The sequence below is a fragment of the Manacus candei genome, unplaced genomic scaffold, assembly GCF_025592945.1.
Source record: "Manacus candei isolate 608988 ecotype Guabito, Panama unplaced genomic scaffold, ASM2559294v1 h1tg000028l, whole genome shotgun sequence".
In the NCBI taxonomy this organism is placed as follows: domain Eukaryota; kingdom Metazoa; phylum Chordata; class Aves; order Passeriformes; family Pipridae; genus Manacus; species Manacus candei.
In genome coordinates this window covers 37,057,122-37,077,986 of record NW_026138076.1, presented here as the reverse complement: position 1 = coordinate 37,077,986, position 20,865 = coordinate 37,057,122, and the positions used below count along the sequence as shown (strand labels likewise).

At 35.8% G+C, this 20,865-nt stretch overlaps 1 protein-coding gene across 3 annotated transcripts in view; it reads left to right on the top strand.

Annotated features, from left to right (window-relative positions):
• CCSER1 (coiled-coil serine rich protein 1) overlaps positions 1 to 20,865 on the top strand; it is a 655,853-nt gene that overhangs the window by 553,756 nt on the left and 81,232 nt on the right. The window contains exon 10 of one of the 3 annotated variants that reach the window (XM_051789753.1): positions 9,310 to 9,357. The exons of the other annotated variants lie outside the window; for them this stretch is intronic. Within the exon in view, the coding sequence (XP_051645713.1) occupies positions 9,310 to 9,318 (9 nt within the window). The 3' untranslated portion in view covers positions 9,319 to 9,357. Of the gene's footprint in view, positions 1 to 9,309; positions 9,358 to 20,865 lie in introns of those variants that run through there. 3 annotated transcript variants of the gene reach the window in all.

Here is a 20,865-nt window from a genome sequence, read left to right as displayed (position 1 = left end):
GACCATATTTCAGGTCGTGGCAGATGGTACCAGGATCTTGGAGCTCTCTGAATGTAACATAGGCAATTCTGACTAAATGGCAAAACTTGAAAATATATTTGAAGGCTTCTCAAATTTGGGGAAAGTTAACATAATGGGTTTTCCAACCGTAAATCTCTCTCCATACATTTGACTTAAAACAGAATCTAGTCCTCTCCCTCCATCATTTGTTGTATGAGGATATTCCTACTGGACTTTGAACCTGTGTTTTGAACCCCTCTTCAGTTCTGAGTGAACCTAAATTTTCTATCAGTTTGGCTTTTCAGGCAAATATGAAGTAAAACTTGGAGCCAGTGACAGCTGATGTGGCTTCACTTCATAGAAATTCACCATTGAAAACTCTAGCAAAACCCTTGAATTGTGACTAAGGTCTTAGGCTTGTGCTATTTGACCTTTTTGCATCTTGGTGTGAGAATAATATGGGGTGGATTAGCAGGATTGTTTTGTCTCTGACAATTATAATGCACATTCAGTTGTTTTGCTATTGGTGAAATTTTCTTCGGATGTCTGTCTTTAGATTTGTATTACATGCTAACACAGCTCTAGAACAGCTTCTCACCAAAGTTATTCTTGGTCTAATTTGCTACCTTCTTAGAGTAACAGCTTTGCATCAGGGTTAAAATGGTGTTTGTGGCTGTGAGCTACAGAGCCAAATATCCTGGAATCCATACCATTTCTAGGTAAAGAAGCTATAACCACAGCTGGTTTTTTAATTTATTTTCTCCTTAAACACTGATACTCTTGATAGGTCAGTGATGCTCATAACTGTGATGTCTCTCAGGTATGATAAGGGATATTTGTGTCCCTCTCATGACAGAGGGACATGTGGAGAAACATATTTTATCCCTCTACTTACAAAAATTTTAAATACCTATCCAGTCCTGCTGTCTCAGTAGGAAATTCAAAACTTCTTGTTCTCCTAAGTGGAGTTCCATATTGTGAGTAGACATCTCTGTGGCTATCTGATATACGATATACGTAACAATGGAAAAGAAAAATTAAAAAAAAAAAGGATAAAAAATTGCCTCGTAACATGGCAAAGATGCTGATGTTATTCACCACAAGTGAAAAGCCAGCTCAAAAGAGAAAGCCTGCTTGGGTTAGAAAAACTGGAAAAATGCTCTAAAAGGAGTTATTCCTTCTCTTCAAGCAGATAGTTTGTCATGACAAAACTGTCATTTCAGATAGTTAGATTGCTTCTCATATGTTTTTGCTTGGTATAGATGCCCAATTTCATTGTTCTCACCCGGAGATAGAAAGATTTTTGTTTGATGTATAATTGGGTATATACAAAACGTATTTTAAAGATGGCATGAGTTTAAAAGAAAAAAAAAAAAGAAAAATGTATAGGACAGATGCCAGCTAAAGCTCCTACCATGATGTTCTCTCAAATATAGCAGTTTATCTTTTATTCATTTGTCACCCTTAGGACTTGATTACATCAAATTCTCATTGGAAATACACACAGTGGATTCCCACTCACTGTCTTTTTTTTTGCTGACTTTATTGTGGATGTGCTTGAAGAAAGAAGTGTGAGCACAAGTTGGTCTGAAGGTGGTGAACTTATAGAGCTCTTCAAGTCTATTCAGCCAATTAGTCATATTATACCCAGTCAAGTGACCAGTCTTCTGTGTTAGGAACAATGTTGCCGCTTTTATTCTTTTGTTAAGGATGAGCACTTGGTAAATGAAAAACATCTCCACTAATTGCCTGAGTCTCATGAAGATGTTAAAAGTTTCAGATTGAAATGTAGAAATTGGGCTGGAATACAGTAGAAACATTAATAGATGGAGGAATTGTATGGATTTGGGTGGTTGGTTTTCCTGTGTGATACTCGGCCTCCTTGAACAAAGGGATCAGCTGTATGACAGGGTTGCTCTGGCTTCTGTAATGTGAGATCCTGCTGGGGCTGTACATCTGTCATGGTTTTAAAATAACATTGCTGAGCATGCTCTAAGTGTACAATATATTCTATGTGTGCCACAGCTCATAAAACTGACAGCATCATCAAGGATGGAAGTGACATTTAGTTCAAACTCTTGGACATTGCCAACTTCTGAAACTTTCATGCTGAAAACTCTTCTGCTTAGCCGTGAGGCTGAACAGAAGAATTAGCAAGATGGTACAAATCACAGTATACATATTGCCATAATTCTTGGATGATTTTCAGAAGGAAATCTGGAAGAAAAAACTTGACTACCTTTCAAAGTGTTTGCACGTGCGTTTTTGCAAATATGTACCACTTACTATGCAGTAAGTGAAATACTGGTTAGCTTCAAAAGACTTTGCAAACCCAGATTACCTTTTCTCAAGACCAGACTTGGAAGATATATTCTAAGAGTATGTATGTGTGTGTATCTTGGTAAAAAAAATTAATGTGCCCATTATGGCTTTCTAGGTCAGTAAAATAGCTGAGCTAATAGCAGGGCATGCTGTTGTAAATAAAACCGTGCAGTTTGACATACTTAACTGTCATGTTCTGATCTCCTCTGTGGAGGACATGGGGTGTATGCACATAAAGTGAAACATCAAAACAATTATAGAATTATTTAAAATATACATCCATGACACTTCCAGCTTCCTATTGAATGCTAGTATTCAATCTTATGATTTTGTGTGGTCTTCTGGAAGATATCTGCAAAAATAAATCTTTTCACTTTTGCCAATAAGGCACTCTTGTTTTTCTTTCTGATATTACTAGGATTTTTTTATATAGATAAAGAATATAGAACTATGTAACTTAATGTACAACCATCCTTATTTTAAATTATTAATGCAAGATCAGTGACCAATAAAATGTCAAAAAATCCTGACAAATATTCATAACTTAAAATCATAAGTATGATTTTATGTTATAGCAAAGATGAATAAATCTGGGAATGGGAAAGCTTTCCAGAAGGAATTACATAAATTAAGAGAAATGTTCCAAGTAAGAATTACTTTTTTTTGTCTGCTTGGTATCCTCAGAGAGAAACTTGAGACACGTTTTATTTCCAGGCAATATCTTTTTATTTGCATCCACTCAACTCATTAGCACAGTAAAAAAACTTGTACTAGAGCTGATGAAATAATTGCTGCAAGCTGAATGTTTAGACACATTGTACAAGTTAAATGTACAAAATTCACCCACTAGGATCCCTTGTGCCCCCAGTTTGTCATTCAGTCCCAATTAGGTATTTTCTGTAGAGCAAACAAACAAAAATCCCTTGAGGACCAATTCTAGGTGTTGAGTGTATTAAGAAGGCGAGCGTCCCTTGCTCAAACTGAAGTCATCTCTCAGAAGTTCACACGTTTTTTCAGGCTGATGTGTTGGAGTCTCCTATACCTTCTGTAATCATTGAGGCGTTTCGATATTTTTCCATTCTTATTCTTCTTGCCACCACTATTTACTTTATTTTTTTTAAATATGGTTACATTACAGAAGATCATTCTTCGACGGCACAGAGTTTTTTTCTTTTTATATACTTACATATAATTCATAATGGTCAGCACGCTCTAATGAACTTCTGGAGTCTATTAAAAAAGGTTTCTCGTAAGTAGATCTGCAGTAGGTCAGCACCATTGTGGAAACTGGAAGAGGTCTGTTCTCCTGCAGCTGTCTCTTTCTGCCCTGAATAGCTTAGGATAAGAAACAAGTAATAACAAGCATATAACTGTAGCACTCTGCAACAGCAACTAACTGCTGCTCTAGCTTAGGGTAGTCAGGGTACCTAACTACGTCTTTAATGATTTTTCACATGCTCTTATTGCTGAAAATTGTAAAGAATTTACTAGACCACTCATGAGGGTCTAGCCACGCTGTAAAATTCTGAGCTTCTGCAAAAAATGGTATCCAACATCCCTTGCAATGTTTTGGCGTATGCTATACAGAACTGTATAGAACTATACAGAACTATAATGGCAATTTCCAACCCTCTTTTCTTCAGTCAGTCTTATTTTTGATAGTATAATTTCTTTGTTTCTTTTAAATTTTAACAGTTTGGAATGGGTCAGTGGTAAATATGATTCGCTGTGTTTATCTTCTGGATTGGTGGAAGATGAAATATTAGATAACATTTTGTGATTATGCTGCTGTCAAGTTTAGGTTTTATATGGTGAGAAGCGATACAATATTTCAATTGAGAAGTATGTACTACTGTTAAATGGGCAGAGGGGATAATTCTGATGAAATGAAATCCCTGTAAAAGTCTGTGTAAAACTAATTCATCCCCTGGAATAGCTGCTGCAATGTACCAATGAATTTGGTAGCAGCCTTGATGTTTCAAGAGGAAATGAAAGGACGTTTGTTCTTTGCCCAGAACAACTCCAGAGGAACATTGATTACTATTATGATAAAGCAGCTAAGCAAACTAAGTCTCAGATATGGTTTAAACACAGCGATGTCAGCATACTCTGGCTTCCAACAGGACCTTGTAGAAGATGTGAGATGCAGGTTCTTGCCAAATAACGTATAGAGGACAATGTTTGTATTCTTATCTTGCTATTTATTGACGGTACCTGGCACCCAACTCTTGTTTTACAGGAAAGTTGCTTTGCCGTTGTGTTTTGCCAAGGACAAGACTGTGCATAGCTAAAGGATATCTTGTGCATGAATCTCTGATGCCCAAAGCACTTCTATTTCTATGAAAAAGAAAAAAACAAGCCCAAATTAAAGGAGGAACTCAGTGAGTTTGGAAATGAGGATTTTTCCAGTCAGTAAAATGACTGGAAATAAATGGATTGATTAATTAAAATCAGTATATCTACTCGTGGAGTAAGGCACTCAAGCATGATGTATGTGAGGAGTTATTGCACCAGACCCTTGGATCTCTTGCTTTGAGAATTAAATGTAAAAGTCTCATTCTCAGTTTCAAGGTTGAATACAAATCCTTGGTAGCCTACCCCTGTTGAATTGTGTCCTGTCACTCTCAAGCATTCAAAACTTTCAGCGAGGCCAAATTCACAAATCCCTTCCTTAACCTCCAGTTTCTGTGCTGTTGCTGTGTCGAGTTAACTCTCATGGAACTTTTACTAAAGTGAGTCTTTTTACAGTCTTCCTGTGAATCTCTCTGTCTTACAGTGCCGTATAAAATTTGTTGATGAAAGATTAAATGTGCAGTACTTGCATGCTGGTTAAATATCATAAGAATAATTAATTGTAACTATTCCCTTTCATGCCAAAAGACTTATTAGACATGGGCCATTGGAAATGCTTTACCAAATGTTATTTACTTTATTTATCTTTCATTTGGAGTTTTGTTATAAATTGTCAGGAAATCTATTTATATCAAGGAACTATTTATAAACATTAATTTTGCAACAATTCTTATGGAAGGTTTCCAAGTGGTTATTGGATGTTTCCAGACGAAAACATTTTTCTTCCCCAGTAAAGAGACACAGACAAGACAATTGTGAACCATTCAAATTAAGACATACCTAGAAATGTCATACTGATGCTATTCATGAAGGAAATTGCATGAAAAAATAAGGAAAAGAGCAAATTGCCTTTCTAAAACAGGACACAAGATATATCTTTTTGAGGCAACTACGTTTTATGTTTTTCTTCTGGAAAAAGTGATTTACAGTGTAAGACCAATAGAAACAAGAATTCTGCATAAACTCCATAGGCAAATATCTGGGAGTCAATCCAAGGGAAGGGAAAATGACATTTGGACAAATAGAGTTTACCCAGCAGAAATTAATGAAAGGAATTGCCACTTGTACTGAATACAGAGCATTGCTGACTGACAGAGCTGAACGTATGTCACCAAAAAAAACCTCAAAAAACAACCAATCTTCAGAGAAACCAGTCTCATACTGTTTTCAGTCCTTTTTGGCCAGTCAGATGGGGAAATGTCTCACAGTGCACCTGGAGTTGATCCTGTTGCTGGGTAGCTCTACCCTGATTGTATGAGTGGGTTTTTTTAATGGTTATGGGTTTTCTTTCCACTTCAGGATTTTGTACCTTTTCATGTCTGTGTTTGCCTTTTGAATCTTAGAGCTCCTAACTCTGCCCACATCAGCAGTGAGAACAGGTTGTCTCAAGACTGTGTAGGACTGTGGGAAAAGAGGAAAAAATGCATTCCTAGTTTTCCTCCAGACTGCCAAAATCAGTGATTAAGTGGCACGACTTGTCTATGAGTGAATTTCAACAGCAGACAAAAAGATGTGCCTCCCCCTCTAAAGTATTGATATATCCTTGTGGGAATATGAGACAAGTCTCTGTGCAAAGGATGGAGGGGTAGGGGGGTTAATGGATGTTTCTCTAAATTATACCGCAGTCTAGAGTTTTGATTGAATTATATTAAAATGTAAGGTGGAAACAAAAGCCTAGGAATCTGATGTGTGTTTAAATGATGGTGGGTTTGCCTGTGGTTGCATTGCAGTCCAGGAATGAAGTCCAGTGGTAAAGATCACTGAGTGAGCTGTGGCAGAGCTTTGTTTGGCTTCAGCAGGACCACTTGCACGCAGCAGTTTGCTGAATTTGAACCTCGATTCTGGTGTTCTTTTGCATTTAGGATTATTTTAATTCATGACATGGGATCGCCTCTGAGGCTGTCACCTCAGCGGATTTCTTGCCAATAATTTTTAGTTTTAGTTATAGGCAACTTTGATAAACACCATTTCTTTTTAGGTTTTCCTTCAGACCTTAGTGGTACCCAATTAATAGTAAAAGGTGTTTAACCTCTGTCAGTTAACTGTGTCTTTACTGACCTACCATCAAAATTCTAGCAGAATCTCTATTTGAAACTACTGAAAAGTTTCCCAGTTTTAATGAAAATATTAGGGAGAGGAGGGATAACACGGTGACTTTGCTGCCTGTATCAGTAGATTCAACTGCTGTTTCATCCTGGTGCCTTGAACTTCGTATGTTATTACAATGGCTTTCACTTCTTTGATTTATATGTGACTTTAGAACATAACTTTCTGCGTTTTAGTTCTGTGTTTTATCTTTAGATGTGTTTTCTCAGTAATTGAAAGCTGTGATAGTGCGCTAAGGAAAATGGTAGCATAAAAGAATCAGCTTGCAGTGATTCCAGCATTTCACTTTGAACCATCAGTTGGCTGCATGATATGTAGCAATTTTGCTTTGAAACATGGGACTTCAGTCCATAATCTAATTATTGCCGATTTATAAAGTAATTTAAATTAATTTGATAATAGTATTAATGATTTTCAGATAAATCAGCTAAATAACAGGAAAAATTGGTGCTATTTTTCATCATTATATGGTTGCTTTAGTTTTATTCGATTTCTCAGTTTTATTCATTTGTTATGCTTTTCAAATTACACTAGTAAAGTATATAAACCAAAACCCCTACAGAGCGCTCAAATTGTAGGTTTTTTTTTAAAAAATGCATAGGGTGAATACGAAATAAATAAATAGAATTGTATTTTTTAATAACTAATTAATTGTTCTTTTGCTTGTCACTTTAAAGGACTCATTCCCTAAGTTTAACATTTATTTCCAAAATGTCATGGTTAGGTAGTGTTCAGAAAATGAACATGATCTGTGTATACACAAAATATACAATATATACCACAAAATGTACAATGTGTTTAGTATACACATACAATAATGTGATCTTAGCAGAGGCCATAGAGATACAACTGATAAACAAAGGAGTGCAAATTCAACACATTTTCTTTTTTTTGTACGTGTACTGGCAATTTTTGATTAAATTTAGGCTACCATTTTCTTCTCTAAGAAATTGATAATGTCAGAATGAGAGAAGATTACTCAAAAGACTCAAAAATTCAGCAATCTAAGTAATATTAACATCTTGAATTTCTCATGAAACCTGTATTCTAACTGAAGAACCCCATAATGGTAGCCCAATCCCTATAGCTGTATTTCTTTTTTGTAATTGTGAATTCAGAAATGCAGTCCCTCAGCTTCTTTCATATTGAGCACTACCTATGCATAAGAGGACATTATAGTTCTATATGCAGTCCTTTCCTTCTTCCACAGTCAATAATCTGGCTACTTACTGTTAAAGAAAGAAAGGAGCAAAACACCACAATAACAGCAGATTCTTATATAGTAATTTGTTTTATATGTCTTTCTGTGCATGGCTTTCAGCAGTGATTACATCTTGCAATAGAATCTACTCCTTAAGTGGACCAAAGTATCAAAAACTTTCCGATTCCGATTTCAGCTTAATGAAGTAATTAAACTAGATATAAAGCACAGATTAAAATTCCTTGTTTACTGTAGTCTAACATTATTTGCAGTTTTGTTTTTCTGGCTGTGTATCACTTGAAAGGCTGAATATGGGAGTTGTGAACAGTCTCACTGCTGCTTAATGTTGCCCTTGCTTTGTTGCCAACAGAGGTTAAAGAAGTCCCCTCCCTTTGCTGCCATCCATCCCTGGCTCCCCCAAACCTCAGCACATTCCTTCTGTTCTGTTACATGGTGGCCTTTTTGGGGAGGAGGGAGCCTGAGCCCATCAGTGAAGGAACAGAAAGAAACAAACAATGGGAACCTCCCAAGTGGTGTTTCAGCTGAAGAAAAAATTATGGGGAACCAAATTCACAAAAGGTCAAATAATGCCTGGGTTTCTAAAGTAGATGGATCACACCATGTAGTTTAGCTCCCCTTGGGTAACCTGCTGAACCAGAGAGTCACAGCTTGGTGTGATCTGTATGTCTCTTACCTCTCCATTTGTTTCTTCCTCACAAAATAATAGGAGGGATACTGTAAAGCAAGAGATACCGTCACAGCGTGAAGTTTTAGTGGAGGTGGTTGTTGTATATTTTTGTATATATACATACCATCTAACCTTCTTTAAAATGTTAAGATAAATTTTAAATGTCTGTTCTTTTGTTGATTTAACGGAGATTTTTCTCCAGTGATTGAAAAAATGTTAAATACCTCTCTCCATGTGTTCATAACCTAATGTAACATGTAAGGTTGAGGTACTCAGCAACAAAAACTCAACTGCATTCTGGTGACAGTGGTGGGACTTGTTTCCAATCTGTAATACTCTAATAATGGAGTATAATATCAGCTGAAATGTTATAGTCACAGGAGACTAGTCTTTCTTTACTGCAGTTACAAGCAGAAAGTAAGCAAATATGAGGGTGAGATCTGTAAAGATGATCAGTTTAGTTTAGAGATCTCAGAGGTGAGTTGGAGAGGGCACTTAATTCTTCAGTATGCCCATGAAGTTTTCTAGTTGTTCATTTTTTGTTACCTGTGTTTTAATATCATTCTCATTCCTTCTCTCTTTTTTTTCTTTCTTTTACCTTCCATCCATCCATTGTCACGCATTGCATTCTTGATTACAGTCTGTGTAATCGTTACCACCGTGTGAAGGCAATTCCCCACATCACCAGGTACGGTGTCACATGTCTGAAAACATATATGTGTGTTTTCAAACCTATCCAGTGTTGTGCATAGCAGATTTCTCTTACATTAACCTCTTTTATCCTCTCTTCCTTTCCTGTTATATATGAAATAACATTTCTGAGGGAAAGTGATTTTTAAAATTAATGTCTTTTAAGAAAAAAAATTAATGTTCTGTGTCAAGGAGGTACTGCCTTTCTTAAGGTCTAAAAAGCTATGCAGTACCATGCAAGTTTTTGATTGCCCATAGGTCACAGCCTATGGATCTGTGATCTTTTTAGTGTATTAACATCTGCTATGAAGCTTCATTTTTGTAAAATCCCAGAGCTGCATCGTTCAGTTAGTTTTCATTCTGATTGTAATTGGTTTATGTTAAAAGCTTGATACTTAGCTGTAGTTTTGACCTCTGTAATGGTAAACACCGATGAATAAATTAGTCAATCCTTATTGTCCTAATTCTATATCTAAACTGTCATTCATCAGTGTTTATCTGGCTTTTAGAAACACGTTATATGCAGATTGCTATATGGCTAGCTGATTTTTTTTTTTTTTGAGAAAGTAGCAAGATCCTTAAGATGCTCATTTACATGCAAATTTTTATAACTTTCTAATGATGTTTCTGAACATCACTGCCTTGTAGCTTGATTACTTTTGCACTTGGCAGAAGAAAATTTCATTAAAGAGCTGTTGCAAGAAACTGTTCTTAGTGACAGTGGAAAAACCATGTCTTACGACCATTTTTTCCTGAATAAAAATAAATGTAATTAATGTGTGTTCATGAGCTTATGCACATTTATTATATGTCGATATGTTAAACATGAATCAAGTCTTTCTAAGCGTTCTTCTTACAAGAAATAATAAGAATTCTTTCTAAACACAAGTTAACAAATCCAAAGCTAGGAAAAATTAATATAATCCAATTGCTTCTGTTGGTGACACATCTCATACCATTTGTAATGCTAGTCCTTTCTATTCAATATTTGTTTTGGGTCAACTTACAGTCCTTATGACTCTCTAACCTGCAGTGAACATAGAGGTATAAGTTTTTCTGATTGAGAAAAAAACTCTTGAAAATTACATGTTGACTATTACAAGGCTCTTTGGTCATATCTCAGCTTTTTAACTCTGGTGTCTCTGCAACAACTTTAACAGCATAATCATTTTCCCATGTAAACATGATTAACTTATCAGTACCTCTTTTCCTAGGACACTAGTTGTTTTTTTTGTCCCCCCAACTTCAGACTGTAAAATTGTAATAAATATTAGGAATTGAAAAAAGGGAAGTGGCAAGTACTTCTTTTTGAAGTAATGCTCTGAAATAGTTGGATTTATGTGTACAGCTTTTTCTTGTATTGGGTGATAACAACATTTAGAGCTGCTAAAATTCATCTCAGTACCCCATTCACAGGCTTACATAGAGGTATTCAGGATGTGTATTGGCATTAATATGATGTGGTCCTAAATAGCTGCAAGCTGCAGCTTCGTAGCATTCAAGCTGCAAGGTATATACATTATTGCAAGGTCAAACCTAAATGAACTATCATTGCTTCCATGCTATGTCCCAACCTGTATAATTACATTACCTTAATGGATTTTCCTTACTTATGATTAAGGTAAATTATGTGGGATATAAAATTATCTATTCATTTACTCAGCTAAACCAATGGATAAGGATCAGGGTTTGGTTATGATAATCACGTGGAGTAATAGCTTTGTTATGGTACCTGCTGTGAAATCACATTTTGCAAAAGCACAAATGTAATTTGATTTAAAATAATTAAAAATTAATTTGTTTTGAATAGTGAGCTTCCTAGAAAAGGAAGAACTGGAAGCATTGAGATAACTAGAAATACATGTAATGGATGAATAGTTGTATAAGTGAGTCTAATCCCACTGGTAGGCTTGGATTTATATTAGTAGAGACAATTCTACATTATAAACAGTATTTTGGAGTCACAGAAGCACATGGTATACCTTTAATGTGCTTAAAATAATATTTATCTGTTTGTGAATTTAAATATTTCAGTTTTACTAGAGTTTTGCAGTCTCAAGATCACTCCTGGAGCTCAAACAGCTCCTCTTTTGATTTATGAGGACTATCTATTCCAGCAGCTCTTTTCATATGTTTTTTGGCATAACCTTAGTCTGATGGTCAAAGTTCAGTAAATTGTAGTCATTGAAAATCATTTGGAAAGTGAAGATATATGATAAGGGAGAAGGAGAACAGGATCTGAATGAAATACACAAGTCTGTATTTTGCTTCTGGGAAGAGTCTGAGAACAAACAGCAAAGCATCATCTTGTAGCACTGCTTACAACAGTGCTAACAAAATCTACCAAATAATTCTGCCTATTTTCTGCTTTATATGTCGCTAGTAAGAAAGTAGGGCAATTTGCACAAAAGTGTTATTATAGTGTATTGATCATGAATTTGCGATAAGTTGAGAAAAAGAAAAGTTGTATTTAGCTACTGATATTTAAATTCCAATCCTGGTAAACTAAGCCTTCTGTGATTACATTAGTTTGTATTATATTATTCATCACAAATATCCCTTAAATGATTGCACAGAATAGGCTAGCACTTTTAGATGTAATCAGTACTAAATGAGGCTATGCAAGGAATACTGTTTGTATCTGGCCTGTGCTACTGAATTTTTTTTGTTCTGCATATTTTCACTTGTAAATCCCTTTTTTCTTGGGCACATCTTGGCAGTTTGAACTACCTCAATGAGATTGTATGGATATGGCTATTGGTGTTTAAATACTTTATATTTTTATCATTTTTTGTTTAGTTTCTGAGGCATATAATATAACGTAAAGAATAACATTTTTTCCGTGAGAATGGAATGACATATAATTAATTCTGTATTTTTTCATTAAACAGTAAATAGTTGATATTTCAGGTTACATACAGATGTTATTCTGTCATGAAATCGTGAGATTTCAAAGTATTCTTTCACCCAGATCATTAAAAATCTGCTGGAGGATATTTTTATGAGGCTGTTTTGGATTTATGAAGAACATATTAAATTCTAAAAAAAAACCCAAGCCCCCAAAAACTAAAGCTAAAGGAAATCTCTGTAGTTCCGCTCATGAAGCAGCTGAAATTCTACACTGTTATAATTTTGTAGAAAACCAAGAAATCAAATCTATCTGTAATTTTATTTTATAAAGAAAATACTATTAGTTTCCCTGAAATGTGCTTGTGGGTGCATTTGAAAAGCACAGGGAATATGAATGCTTGATGGAATTAAGTGCAGACACTGAATCATGGTGGTCGGATGTTCTCTATTAACAAGTAGTATCTTTTAAGAAGACAAATTTTTGTAACTTAAAGCATTGATCTCTTCTGTTTCAGATTTTAATGAAACAATTCCCTTTTGGCACACCGCTTTAATGGACAAATGCCAGAGGATAGAAACAAAGGGCAGCATGTTTCAGTAAATCTAAATAGATACATGATATTCAAACTCAATTTAAAAGTCATTCTTGTTGTCTTCTAGTCTAGTCAGAGTCCTTTAGAGATATCAGTTGGTGATTTTCAGCACAGACTAGGAACATGACTGTGTCCCCGATAGCTCAGTACATGCTGCTGCCCTGTGCTGCTGCAGTGAGGTCAGCTGAACTTCATACAGCTTTTGACTCTCATGCTGTTTTTTCAGTGCTAATTTTAAGCACTTTATTAAGTGAGGGTAAATTTCTCATGGCTCAACGTATTCCTGTGGGCCTTTGATAATTGGAATAATCACTTATTTCCATTTCCACTCATCTAAGCGATTTAAGTAGATACTACAGTAGGCTGAGGCAATGAATGTTTTCTTCTTTCCAGCCGTATGTCGGTCATGCAATATAACTGCAAATCAAAGCTAGACAGCGTGCCAATTACTACTTCCAAAATGTGTCTCTCCCACAGAAGTTATTTATGCATACTGCTAATTAGCCATAGAGATTTTTGTTCACTGGAGGAGAACAGATCCACATGCATGGCACCGCAGGAAGTCTTGAAGTATGGGCAAGGATATCTGTGTCCAAGGCCCCGGGTCTCCTGCTTCTCAGCAGGACATTCTGACTTTCAGTAATAATTAGCATTTTAAGTTAAAATACTGCCACAGGTGTTTGTGGCTTGTAATTTCAGGATGTTACCTGGAGGAGGGTATGAGGGAATTTAAAAAAATTTATTCCAGGAAGATGTCCTTCTCCCATGCTCCCACTCAGAATATTCACATACTGCTGAGGGTCCTTTAAAACTGTCTATATTTGGGGCTTTCCAAAATTCTTTCTTATTTTGGTTTCTTTTGTTTAATTTCATTTCCTTTCTTACACATAATTTATTTATTTTTTGTTTCAGATACTTCATCCAGGAAAACATGTGCTTCTGCTATCTTGTCTAACCAAGCCTTCTCATTTTCACCACATATACATAAAAACCACATATAGAAATAACATAATGGAGACATATGTCTGCTCAGAGGTATAGCCCTTGCTTCAAATAAATAACAAGTGGATGAGAAATCAGTGAGAGATGTAACAGTTCAATGTAGTCAAATGTAATTGAGAAAAAGTACAGAGGTTAGCTGAGGAATATGACAGAGAACAACCATGATGGAGAAAAAGTTCTTAGTGGGAATCCAGCTGACCTGCATAGGACGTAAAGAGATTGGAACCATGAGAGGCAAAATGAAAGTTGCCATTAAATCACAGTTGTCATAATTTAAGGAGGATTTTAGGTAGAATCAAGATCTCAACACCTGTACTGTTATTCAAACTTCTGCTCTTTTTCCCCTTCCAGTTGTTCTGCTTCTCTTCTCTCCTCAGTTGCATATGCCTCTGGTGACCAGCTTCACTTTAAATGTGGTTTCTTGTTTTAGTCAATTGCTGGTCCTTGTGATGCCAGTTTAGGAGTAATGTCTACTGAGTGCCCTCATCTCAAAGATCCCAAATTATACTCTATACCGTTTGTGTTCTTTCTGCCCCCATAAACCTCCCCTTTCATAGTGGCGCAGCATCACCAGGATGAGCGGCGAGTGTTCTGCTTTTCCTCATCCTCTGCCAGTACCAGGGCCTCTTAGTAGGAGCTTGGAGATAAATGACTTTGGTCATGAAGCTGAGAAGGACATGGAAACAATATTGTTTAAAAAATTATCCCCTAAGTGTCTACCTTCCCCTTCTCCTCCTGTTTTGCACCAAGAGTGAGAGGCTTCTACCTTTCTCTCCAAAATCTGATGGGGCCTTCTCCCTTGCGAGGGAAGATGCCATGCCATGGGGTACCCCTAATAGGTGCAAAAGTTGCAGTCCTGAATCAGCAACATAAAGATGATATGTGTATTTATATACTAATTTAGAAAGCTCCAGCTTTATGGAAACCTCAGCAGCATGTTTAAGGGGCAGTGATTTATTAGCTCCTGTCAAGGAAATATCTATAAGCAGAAAGGGAAAACTGGAAAAGTTGTGAAGCCGATGAGGGCAATAGAGGAGAAAAAGAAAGCACTCAAGCTTACAAGTGCATATTTTATTCCAAATGTTGGAGGCCCAGAAACTGTAGTCATGCTAAACTAAAGCATTCACATAAAAAAGTAAAACTCAGAATGTAATCGGAACTTGTGATAATATTATCATCTGTGATAATGGTATGCTTTCAGATTGTTTTTGTATATTTCCAGTGTAGGATGAACAAAACCAATACATTCACATTTCTACTCCCAGGAGAAGGAGAACTATGGCATTTAAATAGTTGTACAACTTAGCTTCAAAATACTTCAGTTGTTTGCAATAATGCTTCTCTGCCCTCTCTGACTAATGAAGGAAATTTTAAATATGAAGTGTTATCTGTACAAAATCTTTCAATAGAACATGCAAGTAATGGTAAATGATAGTCACACATTTCTCAATGACTGTTGTGGAAAATGGTAGTCAGAAGCTTATTTGTTTTAATACAAAAACTGTCAAACGTGCCTACGCAATGTTTTCTGGGATCATTTTGCATACCTGTTTTCTGTTTCACAGAAACAACACAGAATGAGTGGGTTAATTTTTAAATAAATTTCAAGTTTATTTTTAATCAACAGCAAATTAGGGATTTAGTTTACTGAGCAGCTGTGCCATAAATTATAACAGCACACCACAGGTAGAGAGAGATTTTGACACTCCTGAAGACAGGAATGAGCAGTCAAGGGACAGACAGATGGGAAACCTGTTTAAGCAGCTTCATTGTCAGTCACAACACCAATGTGATTTTACATCTTCCGAGGGGGAAAAAAGCACCTTCCTTTATTATGCTTATACAGACTTAGAAAAAGATTGTGCAAGGGACCATGGAAGTACGTGATTTAGGTCTAAATGTGAGTTCAGCCAAACTGCCAAGATTAAAACATGCTGAATAAGATGGGAATAGGGTGTTCTGAGACCACTGCAAGTACCAGTGCTACTACCCCATGGATATCTCTTATTGGGCTTGATAGCCAAGACCAGTTGTGGGTTTGGTTTTTATTAATCAGAATTGTAATGCAGTTTTTTGGGAGGGGCAAATATAATGATATATTTTTAAAGATTTATTGAACTGAGCAATTTTTTGGTAAAAGCTGTAGATTTACGGGACAGTCAGCAGTAGAGAATGCAATGGAAATGTTGTTTCAAATATTCAGCATTTTTAAAGCTGTTCAGTCAGCCAAGTTCTTAAGAAAATGTACTGAGCTCTTAAAAGAGCAGTGAAAATATTATTATTTTAATGTGAAGCAAAATATGCTGAAGTACAAACAAAAATGTAATATGCAGTAAATACAATAGGCTGTTTATTAGAAAAATGGTTAAGAATCACTTCCACTATGAAGGAAATGGATTATACACAGCAATGGTACCAAAGCCATACACTTCTCCAATTAGGTTTACGCTTTCATATTAAAAAAAATGAGTTGAAAATGGGTTGGGAAATGTGAAATTTTTCTTGGGAGCTTAATGGCTTATTTGCATAAACTACAAAATAATCAAACAAACCTGAGACTGGCTTTTAAAGTACACACTAAGTATATAATGTACTCTATTCTTGTATCATTTTAACAAAAACTTTAATTGATCTCTCAGTGTGGTGGTGTAAAATGTGTGTGATAAGCTTAGGCAATGAGATAAGCTGTTTAATAAGACATTAAGAATTAAATAGCAGAGGTGTTAATAAACAGGGAATCAGTGTAAATCAGGTGAAGAAGTGTCCTTAAAGACTGATACACTACAGTGTGTCATTTTTCACTTAAATTCATGTTCCAATTTAATAAAAATTGTAAGACATTAGTAGAAGTCATATCAATTGTATTAATAACTTACAATTTTATTAAAATATGTGTGAATAATAAAGTATTTTATTATTAAAATCTGGTTTTAGCATTCTGGGGAGCAATTTAGTTTTGCAAAGCTTGATGGCACACTAATCCTCTATTAATTTTGATCCAAATGAAACTTGTGCTTGTCTGTTTTGTCGTTTAGATTTTCCATAAAGTCAGATAATCTAAAGCCATGGGCAAAGATTTCATAAGATAGTTCCAAAATCAAGCCATTGGAAACAAACATCTACCTTTTTCCCTTTCTTCAGTAAAGACAGATTCCTCATGCCTTGCTCTCACTGTTGGCTCTTTCTACTTATTTCTTTCCTATTTTGCATCAGCTGGAGGGAAAAATCATAGTTTTACACAGTTCAAACTTCACCTTCTCCATTTGCTGTATAGTGAAAGAGGTGGAGGTTGTGTGTGATTTGAAAAGAGCTCAGAAGGGTTTCTCACCCTTAAAGGGATAAATGATTTTGTAAATAATTATAGATATGTTATGTTTTTGAATGCTCTGAGTAAGAAGTGACACACTGAGCATACGTGCTAAACTTTCAACCCCTTCTCAACTGAGATGCAGTGAATTGTTTATTTCTTGTCTTGAGCTAACATTTACGTGCTCACAAAACTGCCATGTCTCTTGAGGCAATTTTCAACTTCAATAACAAGTAAGTTCTAGAAATAAAAATAAATGAATAAATGATTTTCAGAGGCAAGAGACAAAGCTTTTGTTGCAAAGATAGCTGGAAAAATTTCATCCAGAAATTTGGCTCTAATGCCAAAACGTCCAACAAGAAAATTTTACATCAAATATAGTGCACAAGTTAAGCATCTCCTTGAAATTAGTCTTGATGGCAACACTGTGAAGACCTAGGGGAATAATTTTGTAGCCATATAAAGTTGTTTATAGTCTGTAATTAGACAGTAATCAGTCAGTGCTTGACATTTTAGCACTTCAGCCAGCTTCAATACAAAAGTATGGACTTCAACCACAAATCCCTCATTAAACTTCTAGTAAAACAGGATTACTGACTGTTATGACTGTCAACATGCATTTTATTCTAAATAGTAATCAGAAAAATGATTGTAGTTTATTCTATAAATATGTATATTTTCTCTATCCATTTTTTTTAAAGTTTTTTGCTGTGAAAAATTAAGTAGGATGAGATCATGGAGCTTTCTCCTTAGAAATAGTGCATAGCTCTTTGCCAGTTTAAATCTTTAGCTTCAATTATAAAGAAAAATTAAGATGTGCTGTGGAGTGAAACTGCAATGGTGAAAGATTAATTAGCTAATATTTGTGAAGCTCTGAAGATAAATCAGGCTATGCAGTGTGTGTGTTAAGTATTATGGCAACAGAGTTGCTAAATGCACAGCTGAGAGTCAGTTGGAGGGTTGAATTTTTTCCCAATTCATTCCCTTCATCTCAAATCTCCCATATTGTGAGGACTTAGCATCTGGGCAAGTAGATGCTCATGATAATCTCCCTGGCAGTAGTGGATCGATACTACTCAATTAGTTTAGCCCACGCTTCTTTCACAGTCTATTAGTGCCTCTACATGTCTCATCACACTAAATCCTTTGGGGGGAACTGAATGGTGAGTCATTCTTCATTTGCAGTTCCTTGTCTACGGAAGACAGAAAATTCGTTGTTTTGGGAGCAGTAGTGACCAGTGAAGAAAAATTTCTTTTGTAAAGTGAACGATGCCTGGACCTAAATGTCTCTGCCCAAGCAGAACCAAAACTATGGGCTTTTAGATAGAAGAGCTGTAACTCTGTGTGGTCCTCTTAGTATGCAAACCAGAAATGTTGCAGTCATGTCAAGTAAAGTGCCAGCCAATATAGACTCATTGTTTGACTCAAATAATCTTGATAGGTTAGTTTTACCTGGGAAGACTTATGGGGGTTCAGGCATGGCCTGTTCTTAACTGCCATAAAGCCAGCATAAAGACATTAAAGCTGCCTTTCCTTCTGTGTTGTGCATTCCACTTGAAGTATGGTCTTGGACCCATGTGAGGTGTTTACCAAATGTGCAGTCCTCATGGAATGACTCCCATCTGGGAGTCATCATGATTAAGAACAGTGATAGACCTTCAGTCAGTTTGTCCAGGGAACAAAAAAAAGGGAAGGTTTAAGAATGGGACTTGCAGGTAGCACCAAGCTTACACCACCCATTTGGTTAGAAGTGGATAACCAAGATAAAAGAATAAGCTTCTTCTGCAATGGCTGAAATAGAATAAATGACCTCTCATAATACATTTTTTTAATCTCCACTTTTTTAAAAAATAAGTTATGCTCTTTATGGAAGACACTTTTTCAGTAGTATTTTGTCATTTTCATTTAGTAGGATATGCAAAAACTTCAAACTTTAATTTACTCCTTTCCTTCTACTTCATTGTCCATCAGCTACAAATAGATGTCTTCCATTTATTCAGATATGAGATGTTGCTTCTTTTGCTACAATTGGATAATCTGTAAAAGCAAGGTTTGATTTAATAATAATAACAGTGGTAATAGTGATAATAATCAGATTAGGATCTGTCCTCCCACCTAACAAGTCGTAGTCTGAACCACTACACAAAGAAGCTGTGAAAGGAATATGCAGTTCTGAATATTAACCCAATGATAGTTTCTTTTCTTAAAACCCACAAACGTGGTATTTTCAGTATTTTAATGTCATTTCTGTTGTCTAATTTGACATGTTGTTCACAACTTTTTAATGAGTCTGTCCCATAAATCTGAAGAATATGTTCTTTGAATTTTTCAATTAATTACATCTAAGTAGTAGCAGTCTATTTTGACAGTGATACCATCATTTTTTCTCATTAATTTCACTAGTGTATCTAGTAGCCATTTACTGGACCTTTCAGCATTGTCCTGGTGATGACACTTATAGCCTTAACATAGAATTATCCAAAGAAATGCTTTACTGTTATCTTCAAGCTTCTGTATTCACTTTACATGTAAGTATCTGAGTCTCATTCCAATTTAGCAGAATTCTCTCTCTCAGAATTCTCTCACACAGTTGGGAAGGTTAGTTAGTTTTCTGGTCTGTAACTAAGTAGGAAAAAAAGTGATACTGCCTCCTAGTTTTGTCTCAAAATGTCTTATGCCACGTTCTCAAAGAAGCCGTATAAGGTGTTCAGTCAATCAGAAAACTTAATTTTGAATAATACCTTAACTTAGGGGAGTATTTTATTCAATTATAGAGCTGTATATACTTCAGAATCTCCACTGAATTTGCCTATCTCATTACACAGCCACAGTTTTAGACACAAGTAAGGAATGTATTGTAAGGTTTAGACAACTTTTCCTTTACTGTGTGCATAGGTACATACTGCTTAGCATGCAATGGGAAACATGTTTGCACATTTCTTGATGAGGCTGGACCTCAACTTCCAAACATGCTACCATTTATATTTTGATAAAAATGGAAATTCTAGTGGCAATGAAAGTGCTCTGTTTTATTTTGATTTCCAAAATACCATCTTGAAGGTTTGCAGAAAGGTTAGCCCCATGACAGTGTCATACTACCTAGAGGAACTACAAAACAGCTGTGCAGTAGTGCTTTTGTAGAGAACACCCTTCCTCTGATGGTGCCTTGCTCCTCTCTGAGGGAACCATCCACCAGCTAAGACTTCTGTGCGAAACCAGCAGAGCTTGCTTGCAGGTGTAGTTATTCACTACAATTGTAGTGAATATTGAAAACTAGGGCACTTGTGAATATTTTAGTTACTTTTCTGTTGACGTCAGAAAGAAGTTCCAGGTTGCTGCATGATAAATAATAGAGACCTGTGATTTATTTACTATTTATACACTCTGTCAGAAGTAAGAGCATGAGTGAAAAGTCCTGTGTCACCATAAAATTTTCCTTACCTCATCAGTTAAACCGTAGCTGCAACATAGCTATTTGCTCAAGGAAGGTTTGCAGAATTTTAGTCTCTACTTCACTTAGCCTCTGTAGAGCTGTGCAATGCTGTCACACTCAGAAATGCTGGAGATATGACATCAAACTCCTTTTGCAAAACAGATTGGAGAGTTACATAGAAGTTCTGCTGTAAGGCCTGGAAATGCCTTCAAATGTAATGTGAATTAATATGCCCAGTATGAGTTATATTCTTTGATTTTTACATTTTTAAGAACTCTAGTTCTGATGTGCAGTAAAAAAGGAATCATTTATTTGCTCTTT